Genomic DNA, 17140 nt, shown 5'->3' on the forward strand with positions numbered 1-17140 from the left:
AAGCAGAGAAATGCACCAAGTTGGTTGCTGTGACAGTGAAGCTGATAAATCACATAGAAATTTGATTGTGCCAATTCCACCGGGTTTTGGAGCCTGAATTTTGCTATATTTAATAAGGGCTTACATAAAGTCATCAAAATATGCCAGACCTTAGTTTCACTGAAATAAAACTCCTTTCTACCAGGTAAAAAGGTAAATATAAATGGATAGTTTATTTGTAATAGTGCTCTTCTTTAGCATTCATATGTGGACATAAGGAAACAAAAATTGATTAGACTTCCAGCACTTAAGCAGTCTTTTTATTTGGTAGAAAAATAAGCCAAAGATAGGATTCTCACTTAGCAAAGGAGGTTCCTGGATAGAAGAGGAATTTACCTCTTTGGACCAGTTCATCACCCTTCCATCTGGTTTCTGTATGGTATGGTTAGTTTTTTGTGCATTTTAAACATGTTTATAGTCATTGTGAACTAGTAACTGCTTTTCTAGTGTGAACTCCTGTGTAACACAGTGCACCACATTCTAGCTAGAGCATAGCTTCTGCTGGGTGATATAAAATCTGAGTATCAGTAGCGTAGCTGACAGAACTATAGTTTCAAAGCATTTTAATGACAAGGAGAGCATTATAATCCTCCTCTGTATGTATCTTAATGAATCAGTTTGCTTGCAATAATGCTTTTACTTTTCTGAAGACAGCACTTGTATTTCCTGCTGTATAAAGATTATTTTCTCCTGAAATCTTCTTTTCCCCCTCTCTTCTTCAAAAGAGACATTTTCATAGTTCCTTCAAGGCCTGTCTTATTTTTGTTCCTCTGCTCTGTCAGGGATGACTTTGTATTCCCTGTGTGCTGGCAAGGTGGGCTGCAAGTGTGCAGAAGCCATCAGCCAGGCCAGGAGTGTGGCACCTGCCCCAGGACCTATAGTATGGTCACCTGCTCTGTTGTGCTCTGTTGTCCTTCTGGGTGGGGAGTAGGTATTGCTTTGGTTTGGAGGTTTTTCAGGTGTTGTGACCCTTTCCTGGCTTGTTCCTAGACATGGTTCCAGTGCTGGTTGAGTTTGCAAAGGCAGAGAAGGAGATGGGAGCTGGGCTATCCACAGGAGAAGTGAGCTTCTTTAATCCAAGCCTGAGTTCCTCTGAAAGGCACACTCTGACTGGCCCCCTGCCAGCCCTGGGGTGTGAGCAGGGCATTTTTGGCCAGTGTGGGTACAGGGAGAGGGCAGGGCCTGAGCCCACAGACAGTGGTGAAGGGCTGGGCAGCGTCCCTTCAGGTCCAGTAGGGCTTAACCCATCATAAAATTGCACATTTGGATTCTGGATCCTGGATCCTGGATCTGCCCGTGGCACCCTGCCCTTGACTCAGTGACAGCTCTGCTCCTGATTAGAAATGTAACCAAGTTTCCTTTGAACTTTGTCAGAGTTACTTTCTCCTCTGTGTGCTTGGTGGTGGAAATCTTAAGTATTTGCATTTTGTCACGAGCAGAAGCAAAAAGTCACTATATTTAAAGGGCAAAAAGACCATCATGTATTATGTCAGGCAGAAACAAAATGCTGGAAGGGAATGCCAAATCAATGATTATCCAAGAGCCCTTGTTCTAGCAGACAGTACGTACTGCAAATAAATAAATAAACAAACAAACAAATAAATAAATAAGTACATGTTTAAATGCATTTGAGTGCAGCAGAAAGAAAAAAAACAGTAGTAATATATTGTGCTAGTGTAGAAGAAGAAGAAGCTTGGAACAAATGGCCTGGTATTTACACAGCTAAACCAAAATAATACGTGAAGGTTGGTCAGGCCCAAATGAACCCCATAAAAAGCTTTTTAGGAATTCTAAGAGTTGCATTGGTCAGTTTGACCACATCAGGTTTCTCTGTGTAGCCATCTCGGTTTTGGCATTGTGGATTATGTGTGTTGCAGCAATCTAGAGTGATGTGATAGTTTCAAGAAGGAGCAGGGAGACAGGTAATATTCTTTCCCCTTTGAATTGGAGCAAAAGGTTTATTTTCTTCAGTAGAGAGAGCAGCAGACATCACCCATTACCTGTTTAGTTTCATCCAAAGAGATTAAGTTCAGTTGAAAACTGTAACATGCTGACTTTTAATGGTTTGTGTTACAAAACAGAATTTAAAAAAAGCTTTTTTTTTTTGGATGACCAGCAAGGTGTAGTCTCAAAATGCCTGAACTTGATCTATCAATTTCTATCAGATCTCTACAGATTCTGTCTGTAGACTGCTGTCCTACTCAGACTTTGTGCACAATTTGCTGAAAATAACTTTACCCATATTTTTTCCCCACTTTTAAATGTAGCTGTGTTAGATTCTTCTGGCAAACCAGTGCTGGCAACTCTGGGTGTGTCTTTTGTGAAATCTATATAGAGGGCTTGAGAATTGCCTTCTCATTGCATTTTTAATTTCTAAACTGGCTTCAAAATACAAAAAGAATGTACAATGCCTGCTTGAAATATGGCACAGTCAGACATACAAGTGACTGGTAAGGCAGGAGATAGAAAGGATGGCTTTTTTCACAAAAGGTTTATAGTGTTACAGTTAATTCCTGCTGCCCAAGTAAGTAATACATATCTTGTATTTAGTTTGAATGCAGAAGATAGTATGTTTTTAAAGCTATTGGCCTTAAAGGGGATGCAGAAGGTCACTATGAAAATAAAAATATATAAACAAAAATGATAGAGAGAAAGAATTAACTTTTGCCCCAACTGCTTTTGAGGAAACAGTGCCCTTGGCATGTACATTCTTAAGGAATAGTGGTAAGGCTGTGAATACCCTGAAAAATGGATTTGTGTATGTTGTCCTGAAGTTCTGTGGGAATTGTGAGCAATGGGTAGCTCTTTGAACATCAACCACAGTATGTAATCCTTTTTATGAAGTGACCCACCTTTATCCTAAAATTAGGTAGAGTTTTTCTGCCTTCACAGCGTCTGGTAGAAGGATGTTTCATAGCCTCACTGCTTTGTCAGTTAAAACCCTTCCTTCTCATTTTCAGCCCAAAGTTAATCATGGCTAGTCTATTTGTTCTTATGCCAACTGGATCCTAAGCTTTTCCCTCCCTAATGTTTACCTGCTGCTAGCAATTGTTTTTCTAGTCTAAATGAGCTTCACTTCACATGTTCATAAAGAGCCACATCTTCCATATCTTCATTAATTTTCATTAAAATTAACCTTTCTTGAACATTTTAAAATGGCTTTCTTAATGCAGTATCATCTGTGACATCAATACTTACCTATACTTACCTATTTATGCTCAAATTTTTGCCTGAGACATAATGCCTTTTAAAGTGTGATTTGGGCTGGTTTATATTTGTTGTCTACTACTGTGTTGTTTTCTTTATTTTTTTCCTTCTTCAATCACTGTTAATAAAGTGTGAAGGATTGTTATTTCACAGAGATCGCACTCTTCCCTATTACTTTTCATTCCCACATTCAATACAATTTTCAGTAGTTTTCTGTATATCTCAGTACTTCTCTATATTGAAAGTATCATAAAACCTTTGTTATCATTCAGTTTCCTTAGTATTTTCTGTATAAACACTTGAGTATTTGTCTTGTTAGCTCATCTGTGATGCAGCTGTTTGAAATAAGACTTTTAGACCCTGATGGACTAGTTCAAATGAAAGGAAGTGACTTGAGAAGAGTGTAGAAGAGTTTCAGTCTCTGCTTTGTCATTTGGCCTCAAGGCCAGGCTCACTTCTTGATGAATGTTACAAAAACAGTGTAAACATAGCTGTGATATGGCTGTTGAGGAGTGGGAGTGATTAGTGTATAATGTTGATTTTCTACGGACACAAAGGAAATTATGAGACCATGTTTACTTGCCTAACCATAGGTCTGCCTCTCTTATTTTAATCATCTACTATTCTATTTAGGGAGCCAAAAAAAAAAGAAATAATAATGAAAAAAATGTCTTTATAAACTAGAACAAAAAGTGTCCCTTCAGTATTGCTGAAAGGTGGAGTGCTTGTAGGAAGCATAAGCCAGTGCTGAGCAGTTGCTGATTGTCTCCTGCAGACCAGACTCTGCAGTTCTAATCTGGATGGTGCATGTTGCGTTTTGTCTGTTCGCTTGAGTTTCTACTGATGGAGTCCAAAATGCTGAGGAGAACGGTGCCAAAGCAGATTTTCTGACGCGCAGTCGGGATGTTGCCAGAGTGAGCATTTGGAGCTGGGAGCTGCAGAAGAGTATCCCACAGTTGGGATGCACCCACGATCTGATGTTGGATTTTTCTCATGTAGCTAAGCAAATAAAGTGCCAGGCTGTCTGCTTCAGAAATGCTGACTGTTGCCACAGTATCTTATGCTGATAGACTGTTGTTGATGAATCTTTTGAGTATTTGAGAATTCGTTTTCTATCAGTGCATTGCAATAATTTTCTTACTTTAACCTTTGTATATTTATAATTACAGGAAGCAGTTTAACTGGCAGTGAGAAGTGTCTGATGCTTTCATGTGGCTTCACTGTTTCCATCTTGCACAGCATTGCTATGGCAGTGTGAGCTTGCATATGGTCTGCCTTTTGCTCATCTTGATGCCTAAACCATTGACACTTCCTCACTTCTTGAACCCCAGTTACAGTGGTCACATGCCTGTTCCAGTACAGCCTAAAATGTATTTCATTTTGCTGGGTTCAAAGATCAAATTTTCTTGTGATGTTGTGAACTCAGAGCAGAATTCAGGGATCTGCAAAAAATTATTAGCAACTGGTTACCTGTATAAAGGACACAGGTTAACTTGAAGGGCCTGTGTGCACAATTAAATGTGTGTACTTACCTGCCATGTAAACAGAAGTCCCTGACTATGCATTCTTTCTGCAGTTGAAATAAAAGGTGGTATCTCTTCTGTTTTGATAGATCTTTTATAGTGAATGTGAATGAAATCAACAGTTACAATGATATTCTTATGTTCCTATTGCCCACATAGGTCTTTAAAGAAAGGAAAAAAAGAAAAAAGGATATTTCTTTAAATTGGAACAACTTTTAACTCTACCTGTGATGAGTGTAGCATGGGGTCTTTATTCCACTACCTCCAGTGGACTTGCCATTTCTCAGTTTATAGGATGTTTCAGTTGCTGATTTTAATATTTTCATAAAGTTTCTAATGTCCAGTCTCTCATGCATCCTCATTTTTTTCACCCAGATCTGACGTCTCATTCTTTTTGTGTATTTCCAGTGATTTACAGTCATGATTCAAATTGAAACATAATGAGACATTAGGCATTGATATGTCAAGCTGTTAGAAGGACGCAAGGGAGATGGTAATTTTCAGTAATTTTAGAGTCTAATCAAGTGTGTGTTTGTTGCCCAGATTACAGTGTACTCATGAATTACTCAAGTTCCCTTTAGCTCAGAGGCCAGTAGAATTCTATGTAGACAAAGTTCAGTTTGAGCTTAAGGAGCCACGTTTTTTTCCTCTGGGGTTTGTAGCTTCCAAGCCCCCAGTGTTTCCCACATCAGAGTTTGGGAAGTGAGAAGCAGCAGGTCATTGCCCAGGTGGTGTTTCAGGCAGCCCAGCACAGGCAGACAGACCTGCAGCCCCGCCGGAGCCCTTGCTGCTGTGGGAGCGTGTTGCTGCCACCTCCGTGCCTAACCTTTAATTATCCCCGGTGCTGTGAGTGTAATGCAAACTTATTTGTGCAGCTGGAGTGAGACAAGCGTGCCATCTTGTGAGCAGGCAAAATGGCAACTGCTGTGGATTCCGCTGTGGGCAGATGAAGCGTGAGGGTTATGAGCGGAGCTCTTGGGTATTTTTGTTTCATACTCAAAGGAGATCCAGAGCTTCAACAACTTAGGGTGTAAAAGGATGGGAAATCAAATTGATTCTTTAGTTCTGGGAGCCATAAAGAGAATTATTTTTCTATTAATAGGCCAACGCCTAGCAAGATGATATGGGATTCAGTGATAACAAGGTTATTTTTTTAAAAGAAACTTGAGTCTATGTTTGGTTTAATGAGTAGATTTTGATGCTGGAGAAGACCCAAGTACTTCACATACTTTACAAATATATTGGTTTACTGCATATATGACCTAAAGGAGTTCTTTAGGTCATATATGCATATATATGCTCATCTTGTTATCTACATACAGTGCTTGTACAAATGAATGTCTTCTGACATTAAGGTTTTTATCTGTGATCTTGGGCTGTTCTCATTGCTCACAAGAAGAGAAGCCACGGCCAAATTATGAAGATAATTTCTAATTTCTCTCATGTATTCTTATTCTTTCAATACATACTGCTTAACAAAAGAATTGTTTAAGAGATGCTTAAATTTAATTGGCTGTGATTTCATCTTTGTCTTCTTCAAAGGAAGGCATCTTTGCTGTATAAATCCGGTTGTACCAGATTTCAGGGGGTAAGAAATTTATAGCTAATACTAATCCCTAAAAGATGACTACATCTATTGTGAAACATTCTCTACAGAATTGTCACAGTTGTGGGGTCCTCCTGACTGTTAATGGTACAAAGTTCACTTTTGTAGCCTTATGTCTTGTTGTTTATCAGATGAAACTGTTACAGTCCCCTTTTGGGAAGAATTTGCATGCTGATATGTGGATGAAACATTTATTTCTTGAGTTGTTTGAAAAAGCAGTTGTGGATGTTCTGCAGCTATTCATAGACTGGAAAATTAGAAGCAGCCCTAACTTGGATTGATTGTCATGGGGAGAGCAAACAGCAACAGATTATTGATGGGCAGCAGCTAGATGAGCAGAATTACATGATCTGTACTCAGCCAACTGGCTCACATTTGCCCGTCCTTTTATTTATGAGTTGTGGTTATCTCACCCCATCCATGTTGGACTCTCAGCTTCTCCACCTAATTGGCTGTGTTAATTTGTAGTCCACACCTTCAGATCTCAGGTACATCCCAAATTCCTTTGCACAAGTTGCAACATTACTTCAAAGAAGGTACTGTTGTAGCCTCTGCAAGTAGTTTTGGGTCTTTTTTTAGACTCCGAAATGCCAGTGAACCCAGAAGTTGCTTTAATAGTTGTTTTCTTTATAAGTGAAAACACAGCAAAAGCTTTCACTCTTTGTGAGATACTTCCCAGTGCAACAAATCAGCTCAACATCATTGCTGGATATTTCTTAAAACTAGTGAGGTACTGAATTGGAAATTGAGGTGGCATGAAGGCAGCTCTGAGGAGGAAGACAGGAGCAATGTGGTAAGGCTTGCGTACATGGGATTTTTGAGAATGGAAATATTAGTGTAATCTGTGGTTGTACCTCTCTGTAACCTTTAGAGAGGTAGTGATATATATATTTTTAAGAAACATTCAGGTGCATTATTTCTGGAAAAGAAATATAGTGCCCTACTTATTTCAAAATATGTCTTCAATAGGAATAAAACAACTGTTCAATTCTGTTCGTCTCTTCAGACTGAAGATTTCTACTCTCATTGGTAGTTTTAGTTTCTGTCTCTATGTTGCTGCGTGCAGATTCTGCCACCTATGCCGCACTCGTGTTTCTGAAATTCATATTTACCTACCAGGGGAAAAAAAATTAAATTTTTTTTTGTATGTGTTTTATGATCCTGGCAGATTACTGATGTTTAAATTAAATTTCTGATGTCTGCATGGTCCAGGCTAATGTGAGGGCTTTTGGCACCACCCCTTTGTGCAATAAAGAATCAAAGCCAGTAGCGTAAGAAATCTTCTATCAAAAGCTGAAAGCTAGATTCATAAAATCACTTATGCAGGCATTATGAGATTTTCCCATGGAAAGTTTATGTGGGAGTTTGGGAAAAACTGATTCAAGAACAGCATTATTTGCACTATATATATTCATCCAGCAGTCAGCAGGCTGGCGCTGGCATCCCTTGCCAGTTTTAAAGGGTTGCCAGCACTCACGAAGCTGCTGCAAAGCCACATCAGCAGAGTATCAAGGAGTCTTCTTATTCTGTGCCCTCCTTCTCCCTTTTCTGACCAGAACTGAAATGGGTAAAACAGAGATCAAGCTCCTCAGCGAATGCATGTTCTCAATTCTTACGCCTTTCTGAAAAATGCTACTATTTTAAAGCCATTTCATAACAAATGATTAAGGTGGAAGCGCTGGAAGACTAGCTTTCTCATCAGCATTTCTCTTCATTTCTCAGCTTCAAAAGAAAAATAAGAGATAAAAAGGGCAAATAATAGACAAACCACTCAGAGTGAATCTATTTGCATTCACTTTGGTCTTTTTTTTAATGTATTTTACTTTGGGTTTTTTTAAGAAAGCGGCTCTGTTTCTCAGTCTGCATGAGGACCATATGATACGTGCTGCAAGAGTCTTTCCTTGTTAATAGGGATGATTCGAATGGCAAGGTAATTCACCACTGCTTTGGCTGGAGCTAATATTGGGCTTCAACATCAGTTCTGTAATTTCTGACAAATGGCCAAGGTTTCTTGAATAGGCACAGCTTTCTGTTTTGTGTAGAGAACACACAATCCAGTCTTTTGTTGTGGTTGCCACTGCTGTTGTTTCTCCCCCATTCACAATGGAGAGTGGGGTTATTTGTGCTGAGTGGAAAAACAGTGCCAAAATTCTGACTTGCTTATGTTTAATGTGATTTTAATTTTTGTGATAGCCATAAACAGTAAATGAGATTTAGTAATATGGATCCCCTGTATCCTGATCTCTAAGTCAAGAAGGCATATTGGTGATGAAGGTTTTATCTGTCACAGGTATGTCAAGATGAGTGAATGCTGGATGATTCAACCCAAATGTATAGGAACTGTTTATATAGAGATTGCCAAACAATTTCCATTGCTTTTCTTTTTATCTAAATTCTTGAATAAATTACTAAATAAAATAGCCTGTGTTTGGAATGTATGGCTGTGGGATATATGGAAACTCACAGCATGTGGGGGGAAAAAAGTTAAAATAGGGAAATAGAATAGTTTTGTAAACTTCATGTGAATATAGGTACATCATATATAGACTCAAGGTTCAATTTGCTGATCAAAGCATCCAAATAACTTTGGATTTAATAATGTCGGCAATGAATGCTAATATATGGAAATTGAAAAGCATGGAGCAACAATAGCTAGCCACGCTTACCAGTATTACCCTGCAGCAGGTAGATTTACATTTTTTTGTTTTGTTTTGCAATCGCAGTTTGGAAAATGTGTGTTCTTTTTCCCTTCTTCCATACTTCAGAATGTGGGTTCTCCTGAACAAGCTTAGACAAGATTCAAGCTAAACAATAGGGCAACATCAGAACCTTTGAAGGCTCAGTTTGGATGGGTACCCAAAGCCTGAGTCTGCTTTGATGTATGTGGGCTCAACTCCGGTTGCCCTTGGTTGCCCTCTCTTACCTATGTAACTTGTGTCTGGAAAATCTTGCCAAATTTTTTTTTAAAAGAAAAAAAAATTAAGGACATTTTTGCGAACTCATGTTCATCCTGATTCTGGTCTGGCTGGAAAAGTACTACAATAATGCCCTCTCCGGTGATGATTTAATATTACTGTTTTAGGTCTAGGCTGTAGACTTCTGCCTCCTTCCCAGTTTCTGAAATTTCAATCCCTTTTCAAATGGGAGGATTTTGCCTCTAGTTGGAAACAAAATTATTTTAACTTTTCTGGAATGCTAGCCAAAACCATCCTCTATCTCCCTTGCATCTTTTCCTCTTCTCCCAAGTAATTTATGGTTCCATTTGACTGAGGTTTTGGGCAAGGGAACTCTGATGCCTTCCTCTCATATCACAGATCTCACCTGGCAGAAAGGGACAGCACATCTCAGACTTGCTTCTCAGTCAGTGAGGCTTTTGCCATTACCTTCAAGGGAAATAGGATCAGTCCATTGTATTCTTAATGCAAAAGAACAAATGAGTCATTTCTTGTACCCATACCTGATTGCTCTTGCCTAGGAGCCAGGAGGTCACCTTCTTTCCTCACTCTTCATCTGAAGGTAGCACTGTGCTTGCTTTGCCAGTACACTCAACTCAGATTCAGTTCTGAGTCATCTGCAAACCCTAAACTCCCATTGTCTTCAAAGGACATTTGGATTACAGAGAACACTGAGGTTTCTCAGGCTGAAAAGAAATTGAAACATATGAGATTGCCACACCTACTAGAAGAGTTTGGCAAGATAGTGGTTGTTTGCCCTTAAGACCAGATGAACAGTGGGGATGTGATAGATGTGATAGATGTGATAGATGTGCCCAAGGCCCCATCAGCCCAGGAGGTCTTTGATTCTTGCTGGTCCAAGATTAAGGGAAAACTCGACTCCATTGACAAAAAGCAAACTCTAAACACTTAAAATATTTCCTTTTTTTTTTCTTTTTTTTAAGGCTTAAATTGTAGAGTGAGAGCTATAAGATGTCACTGATACCAGGATCATTGCAATGTTGACATCGATTCTGGTCACTTTTATTGGACATGGGGATATATAAGACTTCTTTAAAAACAAATAGTAAAATTTTGAGATATAATTAAGGCCTACAAACCCTCTTACTCTTCAGAAAGTAAGCTGCTGTCTTAAGCATTGAGGATTAGGAGCAATTTATTTTTCACAGAAGTCGATGATTCTATTCAAAGGCAGTTGAACTTTCTTTGAAGGATCTGGTATCTCCAAAAGAGAACACCAGACTAAATGGTCCTCCAGTTTCATCTAATAGAGAATGTTCTGCATCCTATAAAGTGTAACAACAGATAATTAATAGAATAACCAGAAGATTTGGAGAGGATGGCAGGCAGGGCTCTCATAGGAGGTGTCAGTCCTGGCAGAAGTCAGTTACTTTATTGCAGTAAGCAAATCAGGCTGGATTCTCTCCGTGGTGCAATAACAGTGGATTGGGGAGCATGCAAAGCAGCATCAATACATAAAAATTAAACTACTTTTAATATACAAAGCTGAGTTTAGATAAATGCAGAACAGAGAAGCAAAGGCATAATATTCTCTGAAAGTGCGGCCTTTTAATGCTGTTTTGGAGACTAATTTACATACAAATAAAATGTCAGCTTATCCCATAACTGTCATGATAAATTGGAGCACTTAGATTTTTGCATGAGATGCTCCTTTTGTACCTTATTAAATTATGGGATGTTGGCCTTTTGCCAAGTGCTAGGCTGATGCTTTCTTTACTGAAATACATACAGGAGAGGGATGTGGACCTTGACATCTAGAGAACCCAGGTTCAGTCACTAGCCAAGAGCTCTGCCTGCATGTTGCCTTGAACACTTTGAATTTTTAATTTCTCTGTAAATAATATCTTTTATCCATAAAATGGCAATGATGTTAGTTTTCCTGTTTCACAAGCTTTGTTGAGTTTTAATTAGTTGTCATGTGTACAGAGTGCTTTTAGGTATTTGATTGGAAGTCTGGGCAAAGTGAATCCTGCTTTGTTGGGCTCTCCCATCCTAGATGGATGGCAGTGGAGGGCAGGTAGGAACAAGCTCTCTGCAGCAGGCCAGTAAGAAATGTAGAACAGCAACCTGCTGTGCTCAGGGACATGTAAATAAAAGCAGGTTTAGAATTCTTCATTTTGGTTGCAAGATAGGATACAATTCTCCTTCATGTCACCTCTTAAGATACATTACCTTTTGACTTCAGTTTCTCCTGAAAGTGTCTGTGTGGTTACCACAGGAGTGAGCTTAAAATGAAATAAGTGCCTGGAAGTGGGCTTAAACAATCTATTTTGAAATGCCACTCCTAAACTCTTTTGAAATGACCAAGTGTCTGCTTTATACCCATAGAAAAGGTTAGATTTATTCCAGTGGCTAGATGATTACTGAAGTGTGCTGTGCTCTGAAGCATAAGGTAATAGAAAAGATCATTGTGAATTAATTCAGTGTGAATTAATAAGAGATTTACCTGATGAGAGTTGTTTGAAGGTGATGGTACTTTGTAGCTGAACAGGATTTAAGGTGCCCAGAAGTGCACATTTAGAGATTTGAGAACGATCGATGTTGGGAAAGTAAATGTAAATGGGAAGGAGCAAGCTTGAACAGACCACAGCTCTTTTCACTTGTCTCTTTGTTGTTGACTTTGAGGGCAAAAAAATTGCAAACAGCCCTCGACAAATTGGCGATCAGGAGCTAAACTGAAGAGTTTAGCCTGAAAATGCAAAGGAATAGGAGAGGAGGAGAAAAAACAACAGTGTTTTGCTGTAATGCTGTTCTACTAATATGATGTGTTCTTCTTCTACTAATATATTGTTTTCTTCTTGCACTTTTTAGATTGATGAAGTTATCATAATTTCAGTGGAGCATGTGGAGTATAAAATATCAAAAAGATTCATTTTGTCTAATTGCAATGTCTGATTCTGCCTAATTTTACTGATACAAGGAATCATGTTCTACCTTAGCAATTTCAGGCAGGAAAGAGTGGACATGCAGTTTGAGGGCTTGCAGAAAAACATGTATAGATTAAAAACTCCTTTGGAATTAACTTGTTAGTTGCTTAGAGCTGTGACATCTTCTGTCCTGTATGGTGTGTGAAGACACTTATGCCAAAGCAGAAAGGAGGTGGTCCTGTTGAAGAGGCAGTTGCTTGTCATTAAGCTTATTCTGCCCTCCCACAGTTTAGGGCCTGACTCTTGGGTTCCTTACATAAAAGGAGTTGTTCTTTCCTTCCCTTCTCAGCAGAGAAAAGTTAGGGAGGACCATGTATTGGTTGTTTGCCGGCAGGCTTGCTCTGAGAACCACGAGCAAAAGTGGGAGAGAAGCCTTGTGTGTGACTGCCTCCTGCTCTGTGTCCCAGCCAGAGGTGGTGGGGATGTGAAGCTGTACATCTCTTTTCTGTCATTTCATTGTGCAGTGTCCAGAAGGGAAGGTAGAAGAGCAGCAGCTTTGGCCAGTCCTCTATCTCTGTGTCTGAGTCTATGGTAGTTTGCATCTAATGTAATCTAATTTTCAGTAATTTCAGCAATTTCACCTGGAATTTCCAGTGTTATTTCCAGGGGTTTAAAATATTTTTTTTTAAACACTTAAATTAGAAAACATGGCAGGTCTTTGAATCGTGGGCTGTAGTAATGAGCTCGTTAACTTTCAGGTTGTGCTGGGCGCAGGTCTGGGCCAGCCCGGCGGGACCGGCTGCCCAGGAGGGCGGGCTGGGTGCCGGTGGCTCCCCAGGGACGGGGCCGCCGCCGAGACGCTTTCCCAGAAATTCAGTCTCAAAACAGGAGCTCGCTGGCCTGTGCGCCTTACAGCTGCTCGACTGTGGTACGGAGAGTAGGGAGGAGGCTCCGCATTGATTAGGACTTTATGTGCTTGATAGAAGCCGGTGCTTTGAACACTTAGGGGTTTTTATATGAAGAACAGCAGACAGACTTTGTAGTCTATTATGTGTAATAAACTGGGTTTTGTTTTGCGTCTTGGTTTTTTTTTTTTTTTCTGTTTTTCTTCTCTTTTTTCTTTCTTTTTTTTTTCTTTTGTGAAAGAAAAAGTCTAAAAAGGAGAGAAATTAAAACCACAGCATCATTTTCCCATGTAGCTATAGCAAGTATCCTGCGATCTCACATGATCGGCTGTCCTGCTGGAGTGGAGTGTGGGAAGGTGTCAAAATATGTCTCTCAATCTCTCAAATTTTTTTTTTCTTAAAAGGGAAAGCCAGATGAATGCCAAAAGCACTGCTCCCTTCTCTAGCCCTGCAGTAACAAACTACATGAGTGTATGTTATTAAGATGATAAAGATTAAATTTCTAGTTACTAACGTGCTATCACAACAGCAAATGGGGAAAAAATCTTGAAAAAATTATGAAAATTAGTCTGATGGTCTCTTTTTAATAATAAGATCACTCCCAACCCCAAGAGACAGTGTAGGCTGGAATTCCACAGGGCTTTTTTGTGGTCCTAATGATTTTAATAATACTTTGTGCTATGTAGCACCTTTCATTAGAGGATCACAAAGTGCTTTACAGTCACTAATTAATTAAGCCTCACAACACTCCTGTGAGATAGGTAAGTATTACACATATATTAAGCTGAGACACTGAGAGTTAATGATTTTTTGCTGCATTATTCTGGGAAAATGATTGATGTTCAAGCGCCGTATGTGCATTATATGTCTTTGTGTGGGTGTGTAATATATATGAGTGTAAAAGTATTAATTTTACTATCCCTTAACAAAGATGTCCTACTTGAGCCTGTTGAATATAAATGTGTATTTTCATTTAATTTTTTGTTGCTGCAGCGTATTGACTGATAATATCACAGTCTTCATATACCCTTGACTCAATTTCCTCTTTGTCTGCTTGTGAATCTACTTGTACAAAGAGTAGTCGGTGGCATCTCATAAAATGCAAACATATTTCTAGATGGATTATTCTGTTAAAAAGAGTGTATGACTAAGATCTGACCTAAACCTGCAGCACAAGCACCAGGCAACAACCACTCTGTTGCAATAGGCTTTGATGACAAGCCATCACATTCAGTAAAAGTAATGAGCAACAGCAGTGACCTGCTGGGGAGCTGGTGATCAGCAGGTAATTAGCCATTATCTTCACCACTAGTATGAAACTATTGATTACCATAATTTTTTTTTTTTAAGAAGTTCAGTAATCACTATGGTAATTCATTATTCTGAATTACAAACTGAATCTAGAAGAAGTTTTGTTTCCAGGGATAAACTGATGTGAGTGATTGTTGAACAGAAAATTGCAGATGTATGAACCACATAGAGTAGCCTTGCCTGTTTTTGAGGGAAAGTACATATAGCTGCAACCTGGGCCTTATCCAAAATTCCCTTAGCTCGAGAAGTCCTTTCATTCACATCAGGCTTAGTAATTCTTTTATTATGGGCAGATCACTATTTTCAGTGCTGAAAAGCCAGGTCCCAAAGCCTGTTCTTCACTTGGCTTCTTTACTAGCACCTAGCAAATGTGCTTACTATTGCAATGGCACTGGAGAGGTGTGGGAAGTTGTCTGCTAACAATGAAAGTAACACCACTAATTTTGTTTGAAGTGGAACACAAGGCAGCCAGCAGAGGTTAACTTCCAACTGCTGATGGAGTTATTTAGATGCCATTAACTATCCCATTAGGCCAGTCCCATGATGATGCATGTGAATTTTTAAGACACTTTCTTTCTACAGCTCATTTTCAACAGTTACTTTAAAGTTGTTTTAGACTTTGTGTTTGGTAAACATTAGCTCTGAGATATATTTTGTCTTTTTGTGTGAGTGCATGTGCGTGCAGGAACAGGAGCTCCTTCTGAGGAGAAGAGAGCTATGGGATTTCTCAGGTTGGAGGGAAATAGAGAACAGCAGACTGTATTTGTATAGTGTCCAGTAATAGATGCATGGGAATGTACAATAGGTATAATAATGTTTTTAAGTGAACACCATATTTTGAATGCATAATTTAGGAAGGAAAACCTTTTTTTTGTTTTGTTTTGCAGATATACAGATCAGCTCTCAAAATGTCTTCTGTGTCTTCCGTGCATCTTCTAAGACAATTGCATTAGCCCGCCTGCTAGTTGACTAATAGAATTAATAATTGTAAAAAGCACTCTAAAGCCACATGCCTTATGAAGTCAATGCTGGGTATGATTTTACAAGTATGTGATCTATTTTTTCAAGTGAAATTGTTAACCGAAAACGTTCTTGGCACACAATAAAACATTGTGCAATCTGTTATTTGTCTTAGAGATAATAATTTCAGAGTGGCTATATTCTTTCTGTATCTAACTTATGACTTGCTAAGGGATGGTTTCTTCAATTTAGGAGTATTGCAAATGTAGTTTTATTTACATAATAGGTCTCTGAAAAATGATAGTGGTGGAATTTCGACAACAAAAAAATCCTTGTGTCTTTTCTTACTGTCCCCTTGTGTGGATATGAAATAAATGACAGATGATTTTTCAAAAGCTAAAAGAAAAAAGAAGGGAAAATACTTTTAAATTCAGCTTAAGGAAGTCAGTGTTATCTTCTTTCTTCTTTCCTTTCTTTCTCCAAATGTAGAATGTTGCATGAAAAAGTTCCATTAGGTAGGAACTTTTTCCTGTTTCCTTTTTCCCCCTGCATTAACAACCCAGACTCACAAATGTATTGGGAAAATTAGATCTAAAGTAGCTAGATCTACTGTCCAGTTAGCCTGTAGAGAGTCTAGATTTTTCTTTTCTTTTCTTTTCTTTTCTTTAAAGGCACTTTTTTTCTGTCCTTTTCTCTGACTCTCTCTGTCAGTTGTCATGAAGATAGCAAATCTCTAAGCTTTCCTTATCTGCCAAAAATATCTGTAACAAAAACATTTTAGAACATTGCATTTAGTCTTGTTTAATTTTGACTGAGGTAACAGTCATGATGTTTACTTTCTTGATTTCTGATTTTTCTTTACTGCGCAGTCAGGACTTCTTTCTCTGTCATCTGCCACGAATTGCATTTGAATGGAAGTTATTTTAAAAATGGTTTGGGACGTGTAACCAGGAGAAAAGTACATACTTAGCTGAACACCTATCAGAGATACTCACAGATATCTTTAGTGTGTGTTAACCAAGAGCATTCATGGAGTCTCACAGAGAAGTGAGACTGATGAAAGGCTGATGACTATCTTTATACCTTGAATTATATATGTTTACATGTTGTTTTAGTAGGCTGAGTCTATTGTAATAGTTCTCTTACCACAGCAGAAAATATTTCTTTTCTCTGAGTTCTGAGTGACTTTGTGGTTCAGAAGTTATTGGGGAAAAAATTGTCCAATTTAGTTCACACATCCCCTGGTAGGTGTAGTTGATTTTGAAGGGGAGACATTTGGTTCCCAAGCATACGTGTCTTCTGCAATAAGACATTGCAGTAGGCATTTAAGAAACCTATTAAGACCACACGGAGTGTCAAAATTTCTGTAACACAAGCTGGCATTCTGTGTGAAAGCTGCCTTGCTGTAGCCCATGCTGCCTGTGGATCAGCTCAACCACAAAGACAACAGAGCCAGCCCAAGACACAAGTTGAACATTTCCCCTAAGAAGTTGTCTGTTTTTATCAACAGAGCATATAGTGCCCTTTCATGTGGAGCAGATCTAAATAAGAGGATGTACAGATGCCTGTTCTTTTATTTTTAACCTCTGTCCCCAGCCTTGCTTCTCAAAGTACTGTTTTGAGAAGGTCGTCCATGGCTTTCAAAGGTCTGGATACAGCACCATTTGGAGCACATCAGGGCTGCTCCCGGAGTCTCCAGGTGGTCCTCTCTTGGCAGAGCAATGTCTATCTCCAGTGCCTCTGTAGG

The 17140-nt window shown here is 38.9% G+C and overlaps 1 protein-coding gene across 3 annotated transcripts in view; it reads left to right on the plus strand.

Annotated features, from left to right (window-relative positions):
* TRPS1 (transcriptional repressor GATA binding 1) overlaps positions 1-17140 on the plus strand; it is a 206764-nt gene that overhangs the window by 23710 nt on the left and 165914 nt on the right. The window contains exon 2 of one of the 3 annotated variants that reach the window (XM_036399848.2): positions 15321-15479. In XM_036399848.2, the coding sequence (XP_036255741.1) occupies positions 15443-15479 (37 nt within the window). In that variant the 5' untranslated portion in view covers positions 15321-15442. Of the gene's footprint in view, positions 1-15310; positions 15480-17140 lie in introns of those variants that run through there. The other 2 variants (XM_036399839.2, XM_036399857.2) reach the window with 2 other exon arrangements.

Source organism: Molothrus ater, chromosome 1 (assembly GCF_012460135.2).
Source record: "Molothrus ater isolate BHLD 08-10-18 breed brown headed cowbird chromosome 1, BPBGC_Mater_1.1, whole genome shotgun sequence".
Classification (NCBI taxonomy): Eukaryota; Metazoa; Chordata; class Aves; order Passeriformes; family Icteridae; genus Molothrus; species Molothrus ater.